The sequence below is a fragment of the Paroedura picta genome, chromosome 4 (genome assembly GCF_049243985.1).
Source record: "Paroedura picta isolate Pp20150507F chromosome 4, Ppicta_v3.0, whole genome shotgun sequence".
Classification (NCBI taxonomy): domain Eukaryota; kingdom Metazoa; phylum Chordata; class Lepidosauria; order Squamata; family Gekkonidae; genus Paroedura; species Paroedura picta.
In genome coordinates, this window is record NC_135372.1 from 82,390,874 (window position 1) to 82,416,944 (window position 26,071).

The 26,071-nt window shown below is 41.2% G+C and overlaps 1 protein-coding gene across 4 annotated transcripts in view; it reads left to right on the forward strand.

Annotated features, from left to right (window-relative positions):
* EPS15 (epidermal growth factor receptor pathway substrate 15) overlaps positions 1-26,071 on the forward strand; it is a 98,884-nt gene that overhangs the window by 70,081 nt on the left and 2,732 nt on the right. For 3 of the 4 annotated variants that reach the window (XM_077333775.1, XM_077333776.1, XM_077333778.1), the window contains 12 exons: positions 4,554-4,626; positions 8,256-8,417; positions 10,450-10,647; positions 13,005-13,199; positions 14,015-14,089; positions 14,273-14,360; positions 15,293-15,328; positions 16,876-17,006; positions 19,855-19,924; positions 23,152-23,228; positions 24,399-24,561; positions 25,039-25,217. In XM_077333775.1, the coding sequence (XP_077189890.1) occupies positions 4,554-4,626; positions 8,256-8,417; positions 10,450-10,647; positions 13,005-13,199; positions 14,015-14,089; positions 14,273-14,360; positions 15,293-15,328; positions 16,876-17,006; positions 19,855-19,924; positions 23,152-23,228; positions 24,399-24,561; positions 25,039-25,217 (1,447 nt within the window). Of the gene's footprint in view, positions 1-4,553; positions 4,627-8,255; positions 8,418-10,449; positions 10,648-13,004; positions 13,200-14,014; positions 14,090-14,272; positions 14,361-15,292; positions 15,329-16,875; positions 17,007-19,854; positions 19,925-23,151; positions 23,229-24,398; positions 24,562-25,038; positions 25,218-25,951; positions 26,009-26,071 lie in introns of all 4 variants that reach the window. The other variant, XM_077333777.1, reaches the window with a different exon arrangement.

Sequence of the window (26,071 nt, forward strand, 5' to 3'; positions counted from 1 at the left end):
TCTGGTTCGATATCTCGGAGCTAGTTCAGGCTGTTGGTTTGAATTTAAGTAGGCTAAGGGGGGGTGGTGGTTTGGTTTTGTGGTGTATTTTAAATATGGTTGATTTTTTAGTGGATGTGCTGATAGTTCCTATTGGGTTGGGAGGTGAGCTGTGGTTATGATTTGGGGGAGGTTCTGGGGCAGTACACTTTTTTTGCTTCAGCGTAATTCAGCAAATGCTCATAGGCAATTAAGTTAAATAAAATCATATAATTCATATAATGGATAGTTAATTTCAATAATTAGTTCCATAAAATCAATATTTATTTATTTAATTTATTTTTCAGTTTGCATACCACTGCTCCTCCAATGGTTTCGCGACAATTCACAGGAATAAAACATTAAAATACAATAAAAGCCTATAAAATCCTCCCTTATGACACAGGCAGCAAGCAGTCAGATACTCTTCTAATTCATCCCAATCCTATCCCACCTTGTTCAGCTGGAGGCCAAGTCCTCTTCCACAGGGAGTGGGTGCCAGATCTGGTAGACCTTGGTGGGGGATGCTCAGGTAGAATGCTGTGACTCCACCCTGGCCTCAACCATACGCCTGGTAGAAGAGCTCCGTCTTGCAGGCCCTGTGGAAAGCTGACTCCGGCAGGGCCCTCAGCTCTTCTGGGAGCTCATTCCACCAGGTTGGGGCCAGGACCAAAAAGGCCCTGGCCTGGGTCGAGGCCAAGTGAACATCCCAGGGCCCCTGGACTTCCAATAAATTCATACCCACAGAGTGAAGAGCCCTGCGGGGGGCATAAGCAACCAAGTAGTCCCGCAGGTAAGTGGGACCCAGTCCATATATGGCCTTAAAGGTCAGTACCATTTCCTTGAACTTGACCTGGAAACAGATTGGTGACTAAAGCAGATAGACCTCAGCTACTCTCATGTGAACTTGGATAAACATGTCCTCAAGTCATGCTGAGGAAATGAGATTCCTAGACATCATAAATGACTGTGTACTGGAAAAGTTTGTTACAGAACCAACTGGAGAGTTAGTGATGTAGGACTTGGTTCTGAGTGAGTATCAAGATGTGAGAGATGTAGAAGATGAAGAGTTGGTTCTTATATGCTGCTTTTCTCTACCCGAAGGAGGCTCAAAGCGGCCTACATTCGCCTTCCCTTTTCTCTCCCCACAACAGACACCCTGTGAGGTGGGTGAGGCTGAGAGAGCCCTGATATCACTGCTCAAACAGTTTTATCAGCACTGTAGCAAGCTCAAGGTCGCCCAGCTGGCTGCATGTGGGGGAGTGCAGAATCAAACCTGGCATGCCAGATTAGAAGTCCGCATTCCTAACCACTACACCAAACTGGTTCTCAATGTAGCTCTCAATGTAGACATTGTTACACCAATTGGGAACAGTGACCACACTGCTATTACATTATAGCTCAATGGAAAGTTACCCCTAAAGCTCAGAACACTAACACTTTATTTCAAAAAAGGAAACCTTGAAAAAAATGAGGGAATAGTAAAAAGAAAGCTGAAGGGGAAATGCAAGAGAGTCAAATCCCTAGAGAATGCTTGGAAGCTGATTAAAACCATACTAATTGAAGCTCAAATAGAATACATGCCACAGGTTAGGAAAGGCACAAAGTCTAAAAGAAGGCCTTCATGATTAATACCTCAATTCAAGGGAGCTACAAAAAGTAAAGCGTCTTCTTTTAAAAAGTGGAAGCTCTGCACCAAAGAATTGAATAGGAGGGGCCACTTGCTGTGGCAAAAGAAATGTAAGTCAATAAGTAGGCATGCAAAAAGATTTTGAGGAGCGGATTGCGAAAAGCATCAAGACAAACAATTAACATTTTTTTTAAAAAAATATCTGGAGCAGGAAACCAGCCAGAGAAACATTGGGGCTTTTGGGTGACAAAGGAATAAAGAGACTGCTAAACAAAGATGGGGAGGTGGCAGAGAATGACTTTTTTACTTTTGTTCTATCCAGTGATCTGGGGTGGGGCAGTCTCAACTTCTGGGAGAAGCTCCTTCATATAGGCAGGCAGGATTGTTGACTTTTGTGCAGTTTATGGATGGGATGGGTCTGGATCCCTCAAATCAAACAGATGTTGTTTTTGTCAGAGTGCCTTGTTTCCTACTCTTGTTTGTTTATTTGTTTATATTTATGCAGTCTCTATGCCACCTTTCTCTGAGGGCACAAGATGGCTCACAACATATCAGTACAATCAAATTAAAACATTTAAATTATTAAAACCTGTTTAAATTAAAATTCAGGAGATCACTGTCTTCTCTCCGGTAGGAGGGAGAGAGAATGAAGGTATTTACTGCATGGCTCCCATTCAGTATATCTTCATCTGTTTTTTTCTATGGGGAGATCAATCAGAAGGGAGGAAGGGCATCATCGTTCCCAATCCCCACCAAATTTGATTGGAAGGAGAAGGAACAGGGAGACATTTGTAGAGGTCAGGATTCTTTCCCCATCTTCTTTGCCCTGAAGGATTCCCTAAGCCATGGGGTCTCCAGTCTAGTTTTTGGAGGCTGACAATCTCTCCAGAGGTCGCTACATAAGAATTTTGAAGTTTCCTCGACTTCCCTCAGGGTATCCACAGCAAACTCATTTTTGCTAGGTCAGTCTGCTCTTGGACTTCAGATCCCTCAGCAGTAAATAGTAAAATCTCTTAAGGAATTGAAGAACAACCTTTAAAACTTTAAAAGATTACCCTCGCAGCAGGCTGCTCTGTGAATACTTTACTGGGTACAGTCCAACTGTTGGCCAGTGCTGTGGCTTCAAATGTCACTACCAGACAAAATATTTAGCTTCACAGCTGGAAAATGGACCCTTCATTCTAGGCCGAGAGTAGCTTGCGTACTATTCAAAGGAGTACATCTCTTCTAGAGAGGTATGGATAGATATCTTGTGGAGGATAAAGGCAAGAAAAGGTTGTTGCCTTCAGGCAAGAAAGACAGCTAAAGCCCAAGAAATGCTTCTCTTCCCTTCAAGAATCTAAGTGTATACCAGAATTTTGAGCACCTAGGCCTTTCATAGGGAGATGGCAGCCAAACAGGGTAGCAATAGATCCTCCTTTACCAGAACAACAGGGAAGAGCCCATGGAGCCCCAAGAAGAACTCTTCAGCATGACTACTACAAAGGCTCAGACTCACCAAATGTAGGAGGGGAACTAATAAAGGGAGGATCCTATCTCCCATACTAGGAGGTTTCTAAGGGGAACTGCCTTTATCAGTTCACCTCAAGTTCATTGTTTCCCTCCATAGAACATAAATGTAGGACTCATGGCTCTGTCCCAGATTCTATTTGAGCCAATGGCTGCTTGTCCTCTCAAAAAGCTTACCTTTAAAACCATCTTTCTAGTCAATATCACCTCAGCCAGGGGAGTGTCAGAACTTAGAGCTCTCTCTGTGGACAAAAACCTCTGTGTCTTTCATAATGATAGATGAGTGCTCTTTCCAGACCAGGCCTTTGTCCCAAAGGTAAATTCTTCCTTTCATACACTGGAAGACCTGATCCTCCCCTCCTTCTACCTAACTTGATTAATTTTGAGTTCAGGTCAAATTGACCTAAACCTAATTTGGCTTGGGCTGTGTTGGGAGGGCCGGTTGGAACTGCCCCTACACAGCTCGACAGATCCCTGGAGAAGCTTCTGGGGAGATCACTTGGGCAGGAAGGTCCAATTCAAACCTGTTTTTACTGTAAATCTGTCTATTTTATTAGGTTCATGTATTGCCATTTGAATTTTCAGGCAAATAGGTTAGACATTTGGATTGATCAGTAGTCTACTAGGATTAAATAAATTTGTGGAGGATAAGTATTTCAATAGCTGCTATTAATTATTTATTATAATTTTATTTATTAGACTTCCCCTCTTGGCCCAGCTGACTTGGAGCAGTGTACTGAGGTTGACTGAGGTGAACCTCCACACTAATTCTCTGAATCCCAGGGCCCATGAGGCAACATCAGGAGAAGGCTTTTACCTCTATGCCCTGTTGTGCGTCCTCCAGAGGAACTTGTTGGCCACTGTGTGAGATAGGATGCTAGACTAGATGGATCACTGGCCTGCTCCAGCAGGGCTGTTTTTACATTATTATGTCCTTATTATGAAATGAAATAATTGCTAGTATTTGTGTAGTCAAAAATAATGTGGTGGATCAAAATTTGCCCAATTCATAATGTGTAGATCTTGCTTTACCAAAACTGTAGTTCTGGTTCCCAAACAGTTAAATATATGATAGCTGATGCAATCCCTCCCACTTTTCACCAGACAATTGCTCCATAGCAACAGTGAGATCATTGAAGACAGTATTTCATTGATTTTTTGCTCTTGTTTTCCCTTTAACCTATAATTTCTACCTCTCAATGTTTGTGAGAGTAGAGATCTTTGTTTTAATATTTGGTTTATGTAGAACATTTTTGTATAAATAAAAGAGGGGAAATTTATACATTTAATGTTTCATCATGTATTTAAAAAGAGAGACAGGCTTAGGCAGCTGGATAAATGTTCCTGTGGTAGCTGATGTTCTCAAATATTCTTGCATTATTTGCTGGTCTTCTAGGGAAAAGAATAATGTGGAACAAGATCTAAAGGAAAAAGAAGATGCCATCAAACAGAGGACAAGTGAGATCCAGGTAACTGAATTTTTTGCCTGGGGTGAGCTTGGAACAGTGTAATAAATGAAAATTTAAACCAAAATTTGTGCTTTGCTACCTAATGAATGTGGGTTTGTATATAGCATAATACCTTCAAATCATAATTTCATATTTCTGTCTTCAGTAATCCCCAATAAACAATGCACATATATTTTAATAGTGTCTTTTAATATATTGGTAAATAATTAATCAAGCATAAGCTTACAAAGGATTTGTATTGCCTTAGATATTAAGACAAGGATGAAAGTAATGCTAAATATTTGTAATAGTATTTTAGTGGGGAGGCTTGCTATATAAGGAGAAATGTTGCATTTTATTTTCTTTAAAAACTGCACTTTTTATACTTGGTATAATTTAATGTCTGTGCATGATAATGCATTATTTTGTGTTTGTTAATTTTTCATAATCAGTGGCTTGAATCACTCCTTCTGCCCATTAAGGCTGCAAAGCCACTTCCTAGTTTTAAAGATATAAATGCAGCTTAAATTGGTGATTCCCATGCATAGCTGATGGTGGGACTATATTGTAGTACAAGAAGCAAATGTCCAACACAAGCATCTTATCTTTCAATTTAAAAATCTGCCTGATATAGACTCCATTTTGGGATTCTGATTGAGATTTCCCCCATTTCGTTTTTAAAGCAACAGTGCTTTTTTCTGAGGCAACAAAACGAAGCATTGTCTTACACAAAGCAGTCCTTATATTTTGTTTGTCAACAGTCTTCCAGGGATGGTGGGGATGAAGCCATGCTGTTCACAAAATTATCAGAAGTATACCTTTTTAATAGCAACTTAAATGTATTTGTCATTAAATGTCAGGCCTTATACTGTTCACTAAAAATGTCAATTTCTGAAAGATTTTTTTCCTCTAATGCACATGCATAGCATACGTGCCCAGAAATCGTTTGGGTTAAAGAAGTTTTGTGTGTGTGACTACTGCTTAAGCCCTATAGCAATGCATTTTTATTAGGAAAAAAATGACATTCCTGGAAAGTGTTGATATGCCCTGAGGCTGGTGCCATCAATGATATATCAGGTCCAGTCATGTAGATGTTAAAAGGGGCTGTTTTTTCCTTATCTATTTATCATCTAGCTGTTGTGCACTTACCTATACAATGCTGTTAATGTAAATAGTCTTCAAGCACAAATTTGAGGATTACAGGGTAGACTGGACTCTAGTTATAAGAATGTTTTAAATTTTAACGCAGACAATAAAATATACACAAGATTTTTAAGTAGCTTTCTGTAACTATCACACAGGTGAGGTGAAACTTTCAGTGACAGGATACCAAAGATGCAGTGGTCTTTTAATAGTCAGTACAAGATCTGAAATGCAATGGTCTGAAAACAATCAGATAAATGTTGCAATAAAACAAACCTACCATGAGTATTAAATATAGGGGTGGATGGTCAGGATAATACAGTGTCTAAATTCTTAGAAGAACTAAGCAGCTTCTTATTTATGTAAATACATGCTGTTTCAGATTTGTGCATAACTTTTTACTACAAACTGTAGTAATTAATTATCAAATTAATTGATAAATGCTGCTGCTGCCCTCTAGTTCAAAATAAATATCATGGCCACTGTAAATGTACACTGACTTCAGATGATATTTCAGATAATCCTTTAACATTTTACAAGTTTTAATTACTTAAATCAAATTCTCTGTAATTTTACCATTTTTTACCATTTTACCATTGGTAAAATAATTTTACCATTGGTGCAGGACAGCATAGAATTTTTAAAATTAGTTCCAGAGTATTATGTAGCAAGTTTTCCCCCCCTTATTTAATTCTTATTATGCCTGAATTCAGTTTTATTCTTGCAGGCATGTCAGTTACACATTACATTAGTGTTCTCTTCCATTTCATGGATATAGACGGTGTGGTTTATGAAATATAAGAGTGAAATTCATTGAGCTTTGTAGTAGAGGCTCTTCCATACTAACTTGGTTTCATTTTTGTGTTGTGTACTGCATAATGGGCAAATCTTTATTGCTAGTGAAGCCCACTGAGAAATAAATACAAATAAGAAGATAATTCTTTCAGTTTCCTTTTGCCATAGGAACCTTGATAGCTTAGCTGGCTTGTGAACAGTCCATGGTATAAGAAATGTTGAGCCTGTAGCTCTGATGTTACGGATCTGATGTATACACTGCAGTCAGATCTGTTATGTCAAGGAGCACTCTATAAACAGTATTCTCTAGATTTCCTAGATTATTGGAGAAGTATGGAGCTCTGGATGTGTGAGTTCCTCCATCTTAATCATAAGGAACTTCCGAAGAGGGTGGTATATTCCCTCGAAGGAAGAGTTCCGATTGGAATTTTAGAGATTTGTGTCTATAAACAATGATTGCGATTACAGCAGCTTTTGATAGGCCCTTCTGGCATGCCCAGCAAGGCTGGTTCATCCATGGAGCACATGTAGCATGACACCTCTTTCCACTGTGCGGAGGCCCTCTGCCTCCAATCTGGCTTTTCCTGCCAAAATTATACTTTACTAGGGCCCCATGAGTCCTTAAATTGGTTCTGGTGCTACAGGCTCCACAAATTCTTAAACTACTACTGATGCCTGGCCTAGATAGACAGCTCTAAGAGCTGGATAAGCCCAAACAAATTGATCTCACATCCGAAGTAAATGTACAATGCTATCAGCTTTGGCTCATTATTAAAAAACTAGGGGCCAAGCCCATTGCATTCAGGGATACAAAAGGCTTGTGGGAGCTGGACAAAGTCTGTGGACAGCCTCCCCTTCCCCCCAGGAAACCTGGAAAGGCTGCAGGCAGCTGTTAGAGAACTCACCAGCAGGGGCAGCTCACATGGCAGGGATCTGCAGCCTCTGAGCCTTGGAGGGAAGTGGAAGGAGGAGGCAGTGGTCAGGGGTAGGGGATGGAAGGTGATTGGCTGGCCGCTGGACAGACAGGCAAGCCGGTTGGAGGAGGAGGCACTTATGTGGAACAGATGGGACATGTTCATAAAATCTGCAGATCACTTCATTATTTGCTTAATTCTTTCTTCAACTTGTCTGCCACACTTCCTTTTCATGTTATATTTAGGGTGTAATCCTACATTCTGGTTGATTTGGTTTTCTTCTTCAAATCATGTACTACATACCTTATGGGTCTCTTTCATATTCATTACATATACCTTAATTTTCTATTTTTCTCCTTTGTATGGCCGATTATGCACGGCCGCCGAAACGGCAATTTTGGGTCACATGGAAAATGCGGAAGGGGAAGACGTGAAGCACACCAGTTATGCATGGGACGGGGCGCAACGACGGCAAAACCCAGAGTAACCGATTATGCACGTGGCGCTCCTGGGGCCGCCTCTGGTTGCGCCCCGGTCACCCGGAAGCTGCGCTTTCTTCCGCGTTTCGCTAACACGGCTTTTTTGGCGGCATGCACCAAAGTTGCAGCCGGCACCATGCGTTATCGGTGATTTTAGTCGCTGCCATTCCACCCCGAATGCGCGTTATTCCCCCTGTGCATAATTGGTCTATCCCAGGCTTCAGTTGACAAGTAACATACTACTTTCCTTATTCTTTAGCTGGCCCTTTCTGTTAAAAAGGAAAACATGTAAAATGCTTGCTTTTTTCTCTTATCTTAGGATCTTCAGGATGAAGTAAAAAGGGAGAGCAATAATTTGCAGAAGCTTCTGGCTCAGAAGGAGGAAGCAGAGGAAATTCTTAATGGTCTTGATGAGGAAAAATCCAAACTGGAAGACCAGCTTAACACCATCAGACAGAAATGTGCTGAAGAGGCTGATTTGGTAGGTCTTAGCAGCTCATTCATGGTTGACAAATGCTGGATCTAGAGCATGACTGGAGAAAAAGTAGTACATATTTGATGTGGACAGGAAAATAGCTGGTATAGGAAAATGTGACATTTTTGTGTGGAAAAATAAGAGTATGAAAGTTACCGCTGCTTGTTTGCAGATTTAAACGTCTTACATAATGGGAGTAGTCTGGGGTGAAGAGAGCTTTTTCCATAATTTTGAAACTGTTCTTCACTTGCATGTGTGCATCCAGGTTAAGAAACCATGTTACTGCCATGTTGGGGAAAAACACATAAGAACTATATTTAGTACTTTAAAAAAATTGTTTGTCAAGATATATTGATATCTTTTGAAAAAATGTTGACCTGAATTTGGATTAATCTATTTTTTAACTTTTACACCTGAATTGTTTTGGTCTTTATCTACAAATATTGTCAAAGAGAATATCACATTTCTAGAAGGAGTAAATAAATATCCACCAAACTTTTTTGTTGTTGTTAAATTAAATATTTAAAAATATTTATAGTCCACCTGATCTCTGCAAACTCAAGGCAGCTAAAAGAGCAGCAGGGGCTGTGAGGATACAACATTACGAGGGTCTTGCAACAAGTTAAGCTGCACAGTTACAAATGTATATTCATCCTTAAAAACATAACCAAAGCCAGTTTACCCTCTACCAAATGCCCTCTAAAAAAACAGTGCTACAAGCCACTTTGAAAGTCACCCACTGTACCTGATCTTGGGAGGTCATTCCAGAGGAATGCCTAACTACCATGAAGAATGCCTAACTATTGCCAAACTGACACTCATAGGTGAGGAGAAGGCTGTCTGAGTACTGTACCAAGAGATGCAAAATAAGATGTATGAAGGGCTTTAAAGATAATCAGCATTTTGGATTGGACCCAGAAGCAGACCGGCAACCAATAAAGTTAACCAAGCACTGGTGTTACTGACCTATGACAGGAGCCTCACTGCTGCATTTTGTACTAATTGAAACTTCAAAGGCAGCTCCATGTAGACCACATTAAAAGGTAAAGGTATCCCCTGTGCAAGCACCGAGTCATGTCTGACCCTTGGGGTGACGCCCTCTAGCGTTTTCTTGGCAGACTCAATATGGGGTGGTTTGCCAGTGCCTTCCCCAGTCATTACCATTTACCCCCCAGCAAGCTGGGTACTCATTTTACCGACCTCGGAAGGATGGAAGGCTGAGTCAACCTTGAGCCGGCTGCTGGGATTGAACTCCCAACCTCATGGGCAGACAGATTCAGACAGCATATCGCTGCCTTACCACTCTGCGCCACAAGAGGCTCTGTAGACCACATTTCATGCCATTGTAATCTCTACATTAGAGTATTGTATACCACATTACAATACTCTAATGTAGAGATTACAATGGCATGGGTCTGGATGGCTAGATCACAGAACCTAAGTATGGGGTCAGTTCATAAACTAAAAGTAATTGAAAGAAGACATTCCCAAAGCCTAACAGCACCAACCTATCTGTCCATTGACAAGTGGCAGGTCCAAGAACACCAGCAAGCTTTTAACTTGATTTACTAGAGAAGCCTCATCTGAATTTGGTACATTAGCACCAGCTAAACACTAAAAAACTGGCTAACAAAATCTCTGAATGGAGACTCAGTTTTTATGCAGTATAGTTTTCTTTCTTTGATATACAGTGAAAACCATAACTTCTGAGCAAAAGAAAAATATCCTTTGTAATACAGGCCAAGGCAGACATGACTTCTTTTTCCTAGCATGCCCACTGAAGCCCACACAAAGGTTGTTGCCTTGGAAGGGAAAAGAGGTGGGCTAGAAATACCTGCTGTTGCTCCATGTCCTGTTTTAGGCCCCCCAAACAGGCTTAAGGTAGGGTTCAGTGTTGAATACTAAAGTGAAATCTGTTTTTCATGTTCCACTGCTAGTTTATTTTATATTTAAAAGTTCTTTGGGGATATATATCAATATTTGCCGCTCCATACAGTTCTGGTAATTCATCTCATCAAGTACTTCCTCCATTTTACAGGTTGCATCTCTAAAGGCAGAAATAACTGATCAGGAGTCCAAAATCTCAACATACAAAGATGAGTTAAATAAAGCTCAGGAAGAACTTATCCAACTACAGCAGGAAACTGCAGAGCTGGAAAAATGTGTAGAGGCAGGGAAGTTACAGCTGAGACCTCTTCAGCAAGATCTTCAGGACTCCCAGCAAGAGATCACTTCAGTGAGAACAATTCTTTCCTCATTGCTATTTACATCTTTCTTCTTACACAGCTTTCTTTTCTTCTTTAATTGTAGCTGATATTTAGCTCAAATACTTTATCAGTGTTTTTCAGTCTGAGTAATTAGATTTCCATTTTAATCCATCAGAAATAAATGCCAAACAGCACAAACCGTCTTTAAAAGACCTACATTTTAAAAGCCACCCGTTAGAATGTTCGAGGTATGCTAAGCTGTAGAATCTGCAAATACCTAGAACTGTATTGTGTTCCCAAAACAGATTTGTGGATACTATCTTAGGTTTTCAGAACCTGAGTTTCTCTAAACACTAGATTTACATCAGTGGTCCCCAACCTTTTTATCACCGGGGAGCACTCAACGCCGGGGACCACTCACCGGGGACCACTCAACGCCTTTTACTGAGGCCCGGTGGGGGGGGTAGTTTACTCCTCTACTCTCAACTACTGCCCTAGCGCTCTCTGATCGCTATGGTAATGTTTAAACATCCCTTCAAAATAAGATACAGACACGCCACAACAATGAAGTGTGTTGTAAAGGGCTGGGGGGGATGAAGTAAAGCACCGGGGGGGAGGCGTCCTTCGGGGCCCACCTCCAATTAGTCGAAGGACCACATGTGGTCCGCGGCCCGCAGGTTGGGGATCGCTAATTTACATTACATTTCAGGTGAAAGGAGGCAGTAGCATTGAAAACAAATCGTGATTCTTGAAAACTTGACTGAGAAACTAATGCAAAGTATGGAATGAAGGCTTTACATCAGTGGTCACCAACCTTTTTATCACCAGGGACCGGTCAACGCTTGACAATTTTACTGAGGCCCGGGAGGGGGGGTAGTCTTTTGCCGAGGGATGTCACTGCTGCCTGAGGCCCTGCTCTGCTTGCTTTCCCACTGGCACCCCTGACTTCCCGCCGCCCACTGGGGGGCGCTGCCAGCAGCAGCTGCACAGTGCCACGCCGAGGGGAAGCCCCAGCCATGGTGAGCCAACGGTAAAGTGGCAGGGCAGCCCCCGAGGCAGCAGCCGGGGAGGAGAACAAGAAGGAGCCACAGCCCGGTACCAACTGATCCACGAACCGGTACCAGTCCCTGGACCAGGGGTTGGGGACAGCTGCTTTACACATTACATATTTAGAGTATGCCTGGAGAGCCATATTGCATTGTAGCAGCTTACAGAAAATGTTTATGATGTATGTATGGTGAAATGTGTGGATTGGACTAAAAAAGAAAATGCCCCAAAAGAAAAGTATCAAAGCATAAAACATACCAAACTAAAATGAAGCAGCATAGGAGTTAGAAAAGTAGCGCATCATATACATAAAATAGGTGGTAGATTAAAACATCTAAAACAGTGGTTCTCAACCTGGGTCCTTTCACAGGGGTCATGGCAGGGCGAGCAGCTTGGCGGGGGGCACTGCCACTGTTGCTGCTTCTCGTGTAGGCCCCTGCACTCAGCTGCCAGCTGCTCTAGCAGTTTCTCCAGTGCAGCGCAGTCTCCTACCAGGCGCTCCAGATGGCGGCGCAGCTTGGCGGGTTAAGAGGCAGAACCGAACTGAGAAACCCCTGAAAAAAAACAATTTATATACAATCATGAACAATAAATCTTCACGCCATTGATCAGTTTAATTATTGTGAAAGAACACTTGCATAATTTTATGGTTGGGGGTCACCACAACATCAGGAACTGTATTAAAGGGTCACAGTATCAGGAAAGCTGAGAACCACTGGTCTAAAAGAAAATGAGAAGACTATAGATTCTGCATCAGGTGATCCTCCGTGGAACAAAAGGCCCATGATTTAGGTGCCTTTCTTAAGAATACACCATCTTTGTGTACCCACGTGGTTTCAGTGTGGGAGCACACAGCAAGGGCCTCTGACAATGTCACCATGAAGGCAGTTCCATATGGGAAAATATGAGCTTTTAAGTACATCAATTCCAAAATTTTAAATAAAAGCACCAGCACTTCCTTTGAAGCACTATGGATTCAAGTTTCTGATAACTCAGTTTCTGCATCAATGAATTATTGCCAAAAACTGCTATTGTGGGGCAAAGTTTATAGTACCCAGAGCTAATATAGAAACCTGTATTATAGGTGTGGATATATGGGAGGTCATCCTAGTAGATCATTATTAGAGATTAAAGGGGGTAGTTAATAGAGTGGTGGTGAGATACTTCCTTCAAAGAGGCTTGGGAAGTATATAAGCATCGGTATTATTACCACATTTTCATTTACTTGAAAGTGAGAATGAAAATTATGAATATAGGCATGTAATGTAAACATGTGAGAACATGTTTTATTTTTGCATTCTAGACTATTGAAGATAATACATATGATTTCTCTCTACAGGTGCAAGAAAAATTGCATGAGCTCAAAGAATTGGAAAGCAGCCAGTCTAGCTGGGAGGCTCAGCATCACAGCACACTATTTAATGGGAATGCAGATCATTCTAGCCTCAGCAACAGCAGCAGTGAAACAGCTAACTTGAATGAGAATGTTGACAGAGAGAGAGCAGATACCGAACAACTAAATCATGAATTTCCTGTGAGTTTGTTTGGGTGTGGAGGGGGGGGGGGTGTGAGAGAAAGATGCAAAATCCACATATGCATTTCTCCAAACCCAGGCAATAAGGTACCTCTTCTAAGAAAATCCCATTGTTTTATTAGGTGACATGCATCCATTAGTTTCATATTAAGGTTGTTTTTAATTAGCAGTAACCTATGCTTGAAATTAATCCAGGTATATAGCTCTTCTTGAGCTATTTTGTATGCACATTTTAAAGATCCCCATTCTTTCTCTTTTAAAAAAGAGTGTCATTATCTAGCCTTCATGATGGCAGGGGCCAACATGGTTTTTCTTTGAACTTGATAAGAAGAAGAAGGTTCTTATAGGCCACTTTTCTCTACCAGAAGGTCTCAAAGCAGCTTACAATTCACCTTTCCTTCCTGTCCCCACAACAGACACCCTGTGAGGTGGGTGAGGCTGAGAGAGCCCTGATATTACTGCTAGGTCAGAACAGCTTTTTCAGTGCAGTAGTGAGCCCAAGACCACCCAGCTGGCTGCATGTGGAGAAGCAGGGAATCAAACCTGGCTTGCCAGATTAGAACACGCTCCTAATCACTACACCAGGCTGGCTCTTAAGCAACAGAAATAAAAGCAGGAAAATATCTATGAACACCAAGATTTTTCTCTCCCAGGGAAATGAAAGCCAGCAAAAATTGCTTTTCAGCAGTTTTGCTTTACTGGCACAATTATTCCTTAGTACAAACAACTTGTTTTACATCTTTCTCTCTCAAATGTTTTATATCATAGTAGAACATTTACATGTGCAAATTTAATTCCCTCTCCCCCACCCCCAGGCCAGGAATAGTCCAGAAACAACAGTTGAAGCAGAAGAAGAAAAAGAGGTCCTGCCACCAGCAGTTACTAAACAAGTGAGTTTGCTCAGTATTTTTAAGTTGCAGCATGACAAAGTATCTAAATAGTTCAATGTGAGTTGAAAATGTCAAATACTTCCATATGAGGTGAAGGGTACAAATAGTTGCAGCACCCCATAGAATTTGTATAGTGTTATGGAACAGAAATATTGTATAAAATATCCTTTTCCCCTCTCCAAGGAAGATCCATTTGATGAAGAATCTCATGAGCTCTCTGAACAGACTGCAGAATCCAATTTAGACTTCTTTGAGTCTGACCCCTTTGATAGTAAGTAAACTCTGTCTAGGTTGTTGTTTGCTAAGAATGTAGGTACTGCTAACTGGCTCAAATTTGACGATATGTGGTAAGATGCATCTTATACACTGAGGTTCTCAAACACCGGAATCAGTCTTTGACTGAACTTTAAGTGTTGCACTGTTACATAACACTTTATAGCAAAGAGGGAATATTACACCACATGAAAATAAAAGCCTGCTAATTTTAATTGCTTTTACCTCCTTGGGTATTTTTGGTTTGTTCTTTTGTTTTAATCAGTAACCAAAAAGCCAGCAGGAGAATCTCAGGTTAATCTTCCGGGACAGAGCTGGAATCTTCTAGCTCCTTATGAGCTCTTTCACAGCCGTGCTTGTTTTCTCAGGTCTTGGGCCCAGATATCCTGATTTGTGAATGGTTGAAAGAACTTGCACATTTCCTTCCACAAAATCTGTCCTGGGGTTTATTCACATAGCAGTAGAGCACAAAGAACTGATTTTAATCATCCCATCCTGGCCAGAGATATTGCTTCCAGTACCTACTCACATGGTCCTCTTAGCTTCTGTGGTATCATGCGCAGAGCTGTGATCCTTTGCCTTAAGGCCCAGTGATCAGCCTGCAGCCATATCTCCTACAACTGTTTGTTTATTTATTAGAGGTTTTATATTCTGCCTCCAGACTTTGTCTGATAATTCAGTTGATATATACATGGGATAATATATACCTCCATAGTGGCCCAGTGAAGAACCTGAGGTACATAAACATTCTTTCCTCAGCTAGAGGAAAAGGGGGATAAAGTCATTAATTGAGAGGAAGAGGAGGGCCCCTCAAACACTAGAGAAGCTCTGGAAGGTTTTTAAACTAGCCTATTCAAGTTCAGTTCTCTGTTCTTTGACTATATAGAACCATTCAAATATCACACATAGTATTTCACTCTTTTGAAACAGGTGATCCTTTTAAAGATGACCCATTTGGAAAGATTGGTAAGTACTTCCTTTTCTTTTCAATAATCCAGTAGTAGTATATGAGGAATTTCACGATGGAATTGTCAGTTTTGTTTTGCATAAAAGCATCAGCACTTGACCTTGAACTTAGCAAGTTTTTAACCAGTAATTGTTGACATAATATAACGTTGTTACATGAGGCGAAAAAAGACACAGAGAATCTCTGCAGAGGGATTTGTGATAAATGTTGATTTTCACTATCCAAAGGAGTCACAAAGTGGCTTACAATTGCCTTCCCTTCCTCTCTTGATGCGAGACATCTTGAGAGAGCTCTGACAGAATTGCTCTATGAGAACAGCTCTGGCAGGAGAACCAAACAGTGCCCCCGGGCCAGCGAACCAGAGCAGAACAACAGTACCTGAAGTTGGCAACCTGATACAAGTACAGCAGCTATCAAACTGGGAGAAAGAACATCTCTAACTACAACTGCAGTGCCCCCCAGAACAAAACACTGAAATAAAGAACTATAAAATTGAACACTGAAAGAAAGAACTGTAAAAATTAAGTTTTAAAAGAAAAACAACCCCAAGAAGAAAAGGCAAGCAATGCTGACCCTTAGATAAAAGAAGAAACACTAGGAGAAAGAAACAGTAAATCCCAAAGCACCGCCAAAACCCACCCACAGAAACCAAAAGAATAGTTTGGAGGAAGTGATTAAGAAGAGGAAGAAGTGAAGGCAAATGGAAAAAAAATATATCAGAGTCCCTCAGTCAAACTGTTGATGTCCTACAAGCTGCCAGAGCAAGCTCAGCTTGCAGTACACATTTGCTAAAGGCAATGCAATGATTGGCTGGCTGGAGCAAGCTTTTATTTCAATTACTGTATATACCCGCGTATAAGCCAAGGAGGGCTTTTTCAGTGTGAAAAAGGTACTGAAAAAGTAGGCTTATACGTGAGTATATATGGTAAAACATACCATATAGGAGTGATGATGGCTCAGTGGCTGAGGTTCTGGGTTTTGGTCTGAGTTCAGATTCCAGTTTATTGGGCAGCCATAGACAAATTGTTATGTCTTGGTTGCCTCACCCTCTGTTAATAATGTTCCCTTGCATGGATACTATGAGATATCACACAATGTAAGTATTTGCCGGACTACCTTAAGAAGGCAGGATAAGTGATATTTTCATTGTTTAACTTTTTTTGTCTTTCTTCTGGGCAACTCGGGGTGAGGTACATAGATGAGTAGTGATGTTTTGCCCTATGAATTTCTGTTCTGTAGCCTTGAAGATTATATCTTGTTGTATTGTAAAGTGTGTATTGTAAAGTGTTGTATTGTAAAGGTTGTGTGTAAAGTGAAATGTGTTAAACACATTTACACGTTCTTGTGTAATGGGAGTCATATTGCAGGTTGGGGTATAAGGTGGGTTGTAGGAAGACCTTGGACATAAACTGTCTACCTGAGTATATGAAATTATAGGAAAGCTTTTTATGAGATAGGTATGCACTGGATGTTTCTCCAACACTAAATTTGTAACTGATAGGGATATATTGTTCATTGAAATATTTTAATAATGTTTTCTGTAAAGATCCATTCGGTGGTGATCCTTTCAAAGGTTCAGATCCTTTTGCTGCAGACTGCTTTTTCAAACAATCATCCACAGATCCTTTTGGAAGCATCGACCCTTTCAGTACAACTGGCAGCAACAGTAATTCAACAGTAAGTCTGAGAGAAGGGAAGGTGTCATTTTTAGTTTGTGTATTTGAAATTTTAATAAGAATTGCTTCTTTAAATTACTCTAGTAAACTTAGTCTTCCTGCATCTTCCAGCATGTCTGTTAAAGACAATAAGCATTTGGTCACTGATCTTTGTTGCAGGTGCATTGTTATGTTTAACCGCTCCTGCGGTATTAAATAAAAGGGTAAGGCCACCTGGGGAGGAGTTAGGGCGGGCCCTGTGCAGGATAAAAACTCAGAGGGCCCAATCAGGAGCCGCTTCGCGGCTCCTGATTGGGCCCTCCGAGGGTCCATCCCGGGCCAAGCAGCCAATGGGGAGGCGCGCAAAGCGCCTTCCTATTGGCCCCTCACCAGGACAGACCAAAATTCCATTCACCCAGCCCAGTCTGGCTGCCAGTCTGCTCCTGATCACCGTAGGGAGAGGAGGTCAGTAGGGCTTCCAAGGCGGATAAGAACAGAGGCTTGGACAGGCTGCGCCAGCCCTTTTCGCCCCAAGGTTGCCCTAACTGTCATGTCCAACTGTAAATTGCCTCAGAACCCTGACAGAGCTGGCAGGAGGGCCCCCCCCCCTTCAGGCCTGAGCGAAGGAGCCTCTGACAGGCCCTGACTGAGGGAAGGAGGCCTTTCCAAGAGCAACGCAGGGGAGCCTGAAGGCCTTCCTTTTGAGGTGGGGGGACTTTTCCCTTCTGCCAAACAGTTGGCTGACAGGGAGGCCACAGAAAAGCCCCTTCTCACATAAAATACTGCTCTGCCCGGAGATTAGACGCAGCCAAGCCATGTGTCTTTCTTCTTTGCAACTCTCTGCAGATTTGAGTCCACTGCACAGCATTATTCCTCAGAGGAAACTGGCTCTTTTGTCTCCTGTTTCATCTGCACAACAACCCTGTGCAGTAGGCCTTAAGTCTTTCAATTCAACAACAACCTGTGTGGGAAGCCTTAAATGTTTCTTCTCTACCACAACCCTGTCCAAATATGGCAGAATTCCCAAAGGTCAGTCATCTCCCACACTCAACGAACATTCCACACCACAGGTTCTTGACACCCATATCTCCACACTCATACCCTCATTTGCCACCATGCCACCACAACCTCCCACACAACACACACATTCAACCCCATGCCCTTACAGACTGGACAACTCCTCCCCTTCCTCTTCCCACTGCCAAGCTCTAGCGCCTTCCTATTGGACCCTCACCAGGACAGACCAAAATTCCATTCACCCAGCCCGGTCTGGCTGCCAGTCTGCTCCTGACCACCGCAGGGAGAGGAGGTCAGTAGGGCTGCCAAGGGGGATGAGAACAGAGGCTTGCCCCAGCCCTTTTTGCCCCAAGGCTGTCCTAACTGTCATGTCCAACTGCAAATTGCCTCAGAACCCTGACAGAGCTGGCAGGAGGCTGCAGAGTGTGCTCCCTCCTCCTCCCTCCCTTCAGGCCTGCTGCGAAGGAGCCTCCAACAGCCCTGACTGAGGGGAGGGAAGCATTTCCAAGAGCAACGCAGGGAAGCCTGAGGGCCTTCCTTTTGAGGGGGGGGACTTTCCCCTTCTGCCAAACAGTTGGCTGACAGGGAGGCCACAGAAAAGCCCCTTTTCACTTAAAATACTGCTCTGGCCAGACACAGCCAAGCCATGTGTCTTTCTTCTTTGCAACTCTCTGCAGGTTTGAGGTCACTGCACAGCGTTATTCTGCAGATAAAACTGTATTTTTGTCCCCTGTTACATCTGCACAACAACCCTGTGCAGTAGGCCTCAACGTTCAACCCCATGCCCTTACAGACTTGCCAACTCCTCCCCTTCTTCTTCCCACTGCCAAGCTCTAGCGTCTGTTGTATTCTTGGAGACAACGGGCTTTGCCCCTAGTTCTCTTATAATTCTTCAAGGTCACTTAGGATGCAATACCTAGAAAATCTAGCTTCCTTGATCTTTGAGGTATAGCTAGAAATGCTAGACCGGCATCCCCAACCTTTGTGAACCTGTAGGCGTCTTTAGAATTTTGACACAGTGTGCTGGGTGCTGCCATAATATGGCTGCTTCAGGAAGCTAAGCCAGACCCAAAATGCAAAGCAATTTTTTTACAATCTGCACAACCAATCATATCTTCAAATCTCAGTCAGAAGTCTCACTGGACAAAAGCCCCACCAAATTTAAAAAACACTTGGCAGGACCCAAGAAAGGTATCAACAGGCAAGGTGGTACCTATGGACACCATGATGAAGGCGCCATGCTAGATCACATTGTACACTATTAAATGGTAGATGGAGTAGTAGATCAGTACTGCTGTTCCAAATTGCTCCCATTTGTTTTTTTTTTAAGTATTTTATGCAATAGTAATGTATTCAGCACTTGTTTTTCAGAAATCCATTTTTTTCTTAGACAGTAGATGTTTTAATAGTATCTGAATGGGTACCAGTAAGTTGTGTGTCACCATTTCTTTGCTTAGGCAGAATATCTTTGAGATTTTAATACCCTAGAACCCTAAAAATTAAATACTGTTAGTTGACTACATTTTTAAAAAACAATGTTGTTTTGGCTCCATATATTTTAAATTTCCTTCTTGAAAATTTTAAGTACTAAATTGCTACAAGGAATTAAAGCAACAGCTGACTACTCAGGTTTGGTATTAAAAGGTGTTCCGTTTCCTTTGAAATGTCTTTCTGTACACTAAAAGTAGCTTAAGATTTGTGTGACTGAGAGCTAAACCAACCAATTCTATATTCTCCAGGATATACTAACTGATTAAAGACAATTAAGAAATTGTTATTTTTGAATTATATATTTATTTAATAATGTTAAATATTCTTACAGTGTACAGAACCTTACTTTATTTTTATTTTAGATAGAAACACTGACACACAATGACCCATTTGCTCCTGGTGGAACTGCTGTGACCGTCCCAAGTGATCCAGGTAAAGAAAATACTTTCATATGGGTGTATATCTGTTCAAGTTTGTAAAAACTTAAGTTCAGTCACATTAATGTGCGTTATCTAGTGATGAGTGAGTAATATGTTATGATTGGTATTCAACTTGTTTCCAATGGCGCTCAGAATATTTTATTAGAACTGGCACGGTTATAATGCTATCTGTCACTGAACTGCCTGTAGTTGTTCATGGATGGGAAGTGGTTCACAAGAACTCACACGTTGCCTTCCCTCATGGATGAATTTTCCTGACCATATCTTGCCAGCCTGAAGTGTAGATAGTCCTTATGTTTGTGTGAATGTTAACTGTGATTCATATAATCAGGCATGCTTCTAGCCCATAATTTGAAGCCAGCCTCTGATTTCAGATATCAGTTATAAGCTAACAATGGCTAGTGTCACTGCAATCATGCAACAGAAGGAAGTCAGGGGAGTAAGCATGTGATACTATATCTGTCAAAGTTCCTATAAAATGGGTTAAAGGATAGGCAGTATTATTATCTGCTCTGACCCACGGATATTTTATGCTTCTGGATAAATAGATTGTTTTGTTTCTGCCACAGGTACTTTGAAGATGCGTGAAATATTTGTGTATTAAGAATATAGTGGTGTTTAGTTTTGTAACATAGAGACGTACATTTGCAATTGTATGTTTATTTAGCCTCTGCCCAATGGAGACCCAAAACAGCTTGAATGATTTCCTTCCCTCCTCCATTTTGTCACAACCACAATCTTGTGAGATGGGTTAGGCTGAGAGATTATGATTCATCCAGGCCCACTCAGAAAGCTTCCATGATAGAAATGGGAATTTGAACTCAGATCTCCCTGGAACCTAGTCCTGCACTTTATCCACTTCACTTCACTCTCAGATATGCCAGTATAATAAAGAATAGGGCAGGGAGGGGGGATCAGAAAAATTGCGGAAATATTACAAGTGTAATTCAAACATTAATGGAAACTAATGGTGAAGGAAACAACTGTAATTTGGCTTGATTTCTGAATTGACAAGGTATTGGTTATGATAAGCTGGCAAATCAGAATAGTCAAATGTGATATCTAAATTAATAAACTATAAAGTGCCAGTGCAATTAATGGTGGATAGAGATGTGCACCTGAAAAAACAAAAACTTGTGATATTTAGGATTTGGGGAAGGGCATAAATAACAGTATTGAGGTATTTAAATAACTAAAAAATGCTAATAAGGTATTGTTTAGTATTTTTCCAGCTTGGATAAGTCAAATGAAGAAGAATTGGTTTACATACCCTGGTTTTCACTACCCAAAGGAGTCTCAAAGCAGCTTACAATCTCCTTCCCTTCCTCTCCCCATAACAAACGCCTTGTGAGGTAGGTGGGGTTGAGAGAGACCTGACAGAGCTACTCTGTGAGAACAGCTTTAACAAGTCTGTCACAAGCCCAGTTGGTTGCATGTGGAGGAGTAAGGAATCAAATTCGGCTCACCAGATTAAAGGCCACTGCTCTTAACCATTACAGCATTCTTGTTTTCTCACACATTTAATCAAAACAGAGAATCATGCAGAACCATGGGTCAGTATATCAAACACAAATTATTATTATTATTATTATTATTATTATTATTATTATTATTATTATTATTATTATTATTTAGATTTATTTCCCGCCACTCCCCGTAGGCTCATGGCGGGTCACAATAGTCCTATCCCCATTAAAATACCCATTAAAAGACTTTAAAAACAATCACAACATGGCGGAAGCTTTCATTATTCCTATCCCCTGCTATCAGAGCGGCAGGGAGGGTGGGGAGCAGATCTAACTTACTAAGTCGGGGGGGGGAATGCTGGCACTCATTCGCTGACCCCGGCCTCAACCAAAAACCTGGCGGACGAGCTCCGTCTTGCAGGCCCTGCGGAAAGCTGGTAAGTCCTGCAGGGCCCGCAGCTCACCCGGGAGCTCATTCCACCAGGTAGGGGCCAGGACCGAAAAGGCCCTGGCCCTGGTCAAGGCCAGGCGCGCTTCTCTAGGGCCAGGAACGATCAGGAGATTCTCCCCCATTGAGCGTAAAGCCCTGCGGGGGATATAGGGCGGTAGGCGGTCCCTCAGGTATGTGGGTCCCAACCCGCGTATAGCCTTAAAGGTCAAAACCAGAACCTTGAACCTGATCCGGGCAGCAATTGGCAACCAATGCAGCTGCCTCAGCACAGGCTGGATATGGGCCCTCCAAGGTGTACCAGTGAGGACCCGAGCAGCTGCGTTTTGCACTAGCTGGAGTTTCCGGATCAGAGACAAGGGTAGGTCGGCATAGAGCGAGTTACAGAAATCTATTCTGGAGGTGACTGTCGCATGGATCACTGTAGCCAAGTGGTCAGGGGACATGTAGGGCGCTAGTAGTCGGGCCTGGCGAAGATAGAAAAACGCCTGACCCGCTACTAAATACAACCAGTGTCAACCAACTTGAGGGACACTGTAGCAAGTTCAACAGAACCAGTGTGAAACCATGGAAAGCCAAGCAGAATCAGCATGGTAAACCACTAGCAAAGTGGTCAGCCAGGCCTAGTGAGACACTGACACAGATACACACCAGTTCCTCAAGGAAGTCCTCAGAAAGTGAGAAAGAGGAGGTTTGGGGAGGAATCGAGTCCTATTTGTGCATTCTGCAGACTATATTGATTGCAGACTCCAATGCTCATTAAAGAGTTGCAGCTGCTCTATTATCGGTGCTCCTGTTCTGTCGCCCTCCATAAAGAAGAAATATAACAGTAATACAGCATGCATGAGCTTTATTTTAGATGCTTTTTTCTACTTTCTCAGCTTTTTTTGTTTTTATAGTATTTGGGACTTTTTCTTTTTAGAAAGGTGAAAAACACATGTTTGGCAGAGTATTTATTTTGTACAAATAACTGTGCCATGAGATGCTGGGGTTTAGTTGAGATTGTTTGTTTTAGATTTTTAGGGCACAATTTAGAATGTGGATTTTATATAGTGCCAATCAACTTGGATAACTTCCCTGCTTTCTTCTACTTCTGAATTGTAAGTTTTGTGAAAAGCATTTTCCCTGACTCCCAATACAGACTGAAAGGATATAGGCACAAGCTTATGTTGGCCATGCCTTGCATACAAATTGATAGTTTATTTCACTATTTAAAAATAGGCTTTCTGTGTTTGACTTTCATGATACTTTATTATTCAATGAATTTAACATATGTTGGTTTCTCTTGTTATTTGCTTAATTTAGCTATAGATCCTTTTGCCTCCCTGTTTGGAAATGAATCATTTGCAAGTGGCTTTGCTGATTTCAGCATATTGTCAAAGGTAATCTGAAATTATTAATGTTCATTGAAAAGGCATAACTGCTGTGATAACTGAAACATGGGAAGCTCCGGACTACTGGCATGCAAAATAAAATGTCAACAAATGTTCAGTATAAATCAGCAGATCAATGGCTTCTTGGATTGATTCTCCATTTTGAGTAGCTATATATCTCATTTGTTGTGATGGTTGACTTTGTGAACTGCTGTGAAAGCACTGCAATTAATAGCAAGCTATATGTATTGCAATTTCAAACGCCTGCCTAGTCTTATTGATGCCCACTCTCCTGTTTCTATTCAGAAACTGATCTATCATCTTTATAGTGGATTTACATCTGAAGCTATTAACAGTTACATACTTTTGCAGTGACAGGGAGTATAGTTTACATTGCAGCCTTGGATTGGATTAATAGATTTTGTAGCAAGTGATGGCAATTGAAATCAGGGGAGTACATCATGTGAGGTGCAATTTCCACAACATTATAAAAATTAAGGCATACAAATACATTCCTAAAAGGCTGTGTTTTCCAATGGCAGTTGTACTACTGCAGAGTTCATTTATGACACTATCCTATTAGCTGCTGCAGTACCAGATGAGTGAAGTGCTTGTGGCAATTTTCACAGATAGTGCAGGTTTATAACCAACTGTGTTGCAGCTTAATACTATCACACATGGACACACATATAAAGTTGCCTTAAATTGAATCAGACAATTGGTCCATCAAGATCAGTATTGTCTACTTCAACTGGCAACAACTCTCCAGGGTTTCAGGTAAAGGTATTTCACATCACCTACTGCCTGACCTTTTTAACTGGAGATGCCAGGGATTAAACCATGCAAAGGAGAGGCTCTTTCCTTGAGCCATCCTCCTCCTAGTTTTATGAAGTCATATATCTTATTTCCAAGATGGCTGCATCACACAGATCAAAAAATCTCCACAATGGGGCTCCCCGGGGGATGTTAGAGGAGGGGGCGAAGCAAGAATCATGAAGGATTTTCCTTAGCATGGGATCCTCTTGTGTGCACTTATATTTGCATAAGTTGTATAGTATTCCGGTTTATTTATTGCTTTATAGAAGAAAAGAAAATGGTAGTGACTTATAGCTGGGGCAGTGCTCTGTCAAAAAGACGTGATGCAAACAGTAATAACTTTTACCGTTTTTTTAAATTAAGGCAAACAATGAGGATCCATTTAGGTCATCTGCAACAGATACAATGAACAGTGTAATCATAACTAAAAATGTATTTGAGGAAGCTCCAGCCAAAAATGAAGACATTCCTCCTGCATTACCTCCCAAAACTGGAACGCCTACCAGACCTTGTCCTCCTCCACCTGGTATGAACAAGTATTGTCTTTAAAAGACATAATTATGACAATGTTCTATTTATTTCATATTTCACATTAAAATACCCAGTAGTTTAGAAACAGACTAATTTACCATACTGGCTGCTTCTGCTAGGGATTTAAATTCTTACTCCTAATATAAGTCAATAATTTTTTTAAATGGAACTACAGATTGGAAAAAAAGTAATGGTTTTAAATTACATAACAGTACAGTTTTAAAAAGATAGTTCCTGTGAAGCAAACTAAATTTCACAGAGCAGTCTTTGGCCAATTTAAGCCAATTTTTAAGATGATTTAAAGAAAAAGCTGTGATATAAATAAAAGGGATTAACCACATTGATTCCCTCCTAGATAGAAATATTTGCAAAATATCACCCACACTGAAACATTTAAACTACGTCTACTAAGTGTTTTGGTTGTGCTCAAATACACTTTCTGACTTATTCTAAAGTGATTGTTTTGATGCAGGAAAAAGACCTATCAACAAAGTAGAGTCTTCAGATTCCTTAAAAGTAAATGATCCATTCCAGCCCTTCCCAGGCTGTGATGGTTCCAAAGAACAGGAAGCTCATCTCTTCCATGACCCATTTGCTCCCAGTGGGATTTGCAAAGAGAAGGACAACAGCAATTTTGCTAGTTTCAGTAATGTAAGTACAAGGGCAGGGGAAAAATTGAGTTGTCTTTAACAAAGATTTTGTAAACTACTGTAATTATTACTATATACTTCTCAGGCTTAAACAATATACATGTCATACGGTGGTGAAGTACATTATATTATGCCTTTGAAGCAAATACAGTCAGAATTGCATGTTGATATGTTCTCATGATGTGTCTAAAGGTTTAATGTCTGTTATATTACAACACAGCTTTTATTCCATTTTGTTAATGTCTCATTTGGGCAGTTTAAAAATGAACAGCAGAGTCCTTATATTGTAGCTACTGTTGAACAATTTAATCTCATCTTATATGCCTAAATATAAATTGATTAATATGGCAGGGAAATGTTGTCACTGAGCACTGTCATTGGCCATCAGTTCTCTGGGCCCTCTTTTAATTTCAAGATTATCCTGGGTAAGCTAATCTGCCCTTACCCTTCAGGGATGCCTTGTCAGCTGAGACTGTTGCTATGTTAGATGTCAGGGTCTGTTGGTCATGGTGGGGAATACAGGCTGTTGGAGGGAAACTTCAGTTGATTCAAGGCATTGAATAAGTCCCACTAAAGATCTTTGGAAAGGGGAAGAGGGTAGTGAAGGTCTAAATGCCTCATAACATGCAGCCCCTCCCCATAAAACAGATATAATTAATTTTTAAAGGGTTAGGAATTTTGTGTGTCACAAAATTGCAAGTATGGAGCCAAAAAATCTTTTATAATATTTCACAGCAAACCCAGAGTTGAGCACGGTTACCTGCATGACCTTTTATGCTTAAAGAAAGACTGGTATGTAAAAGTGGAAAATTCAGGTTCAAATCCTAATTCAGTCATGAAGTTCACTGATTGATC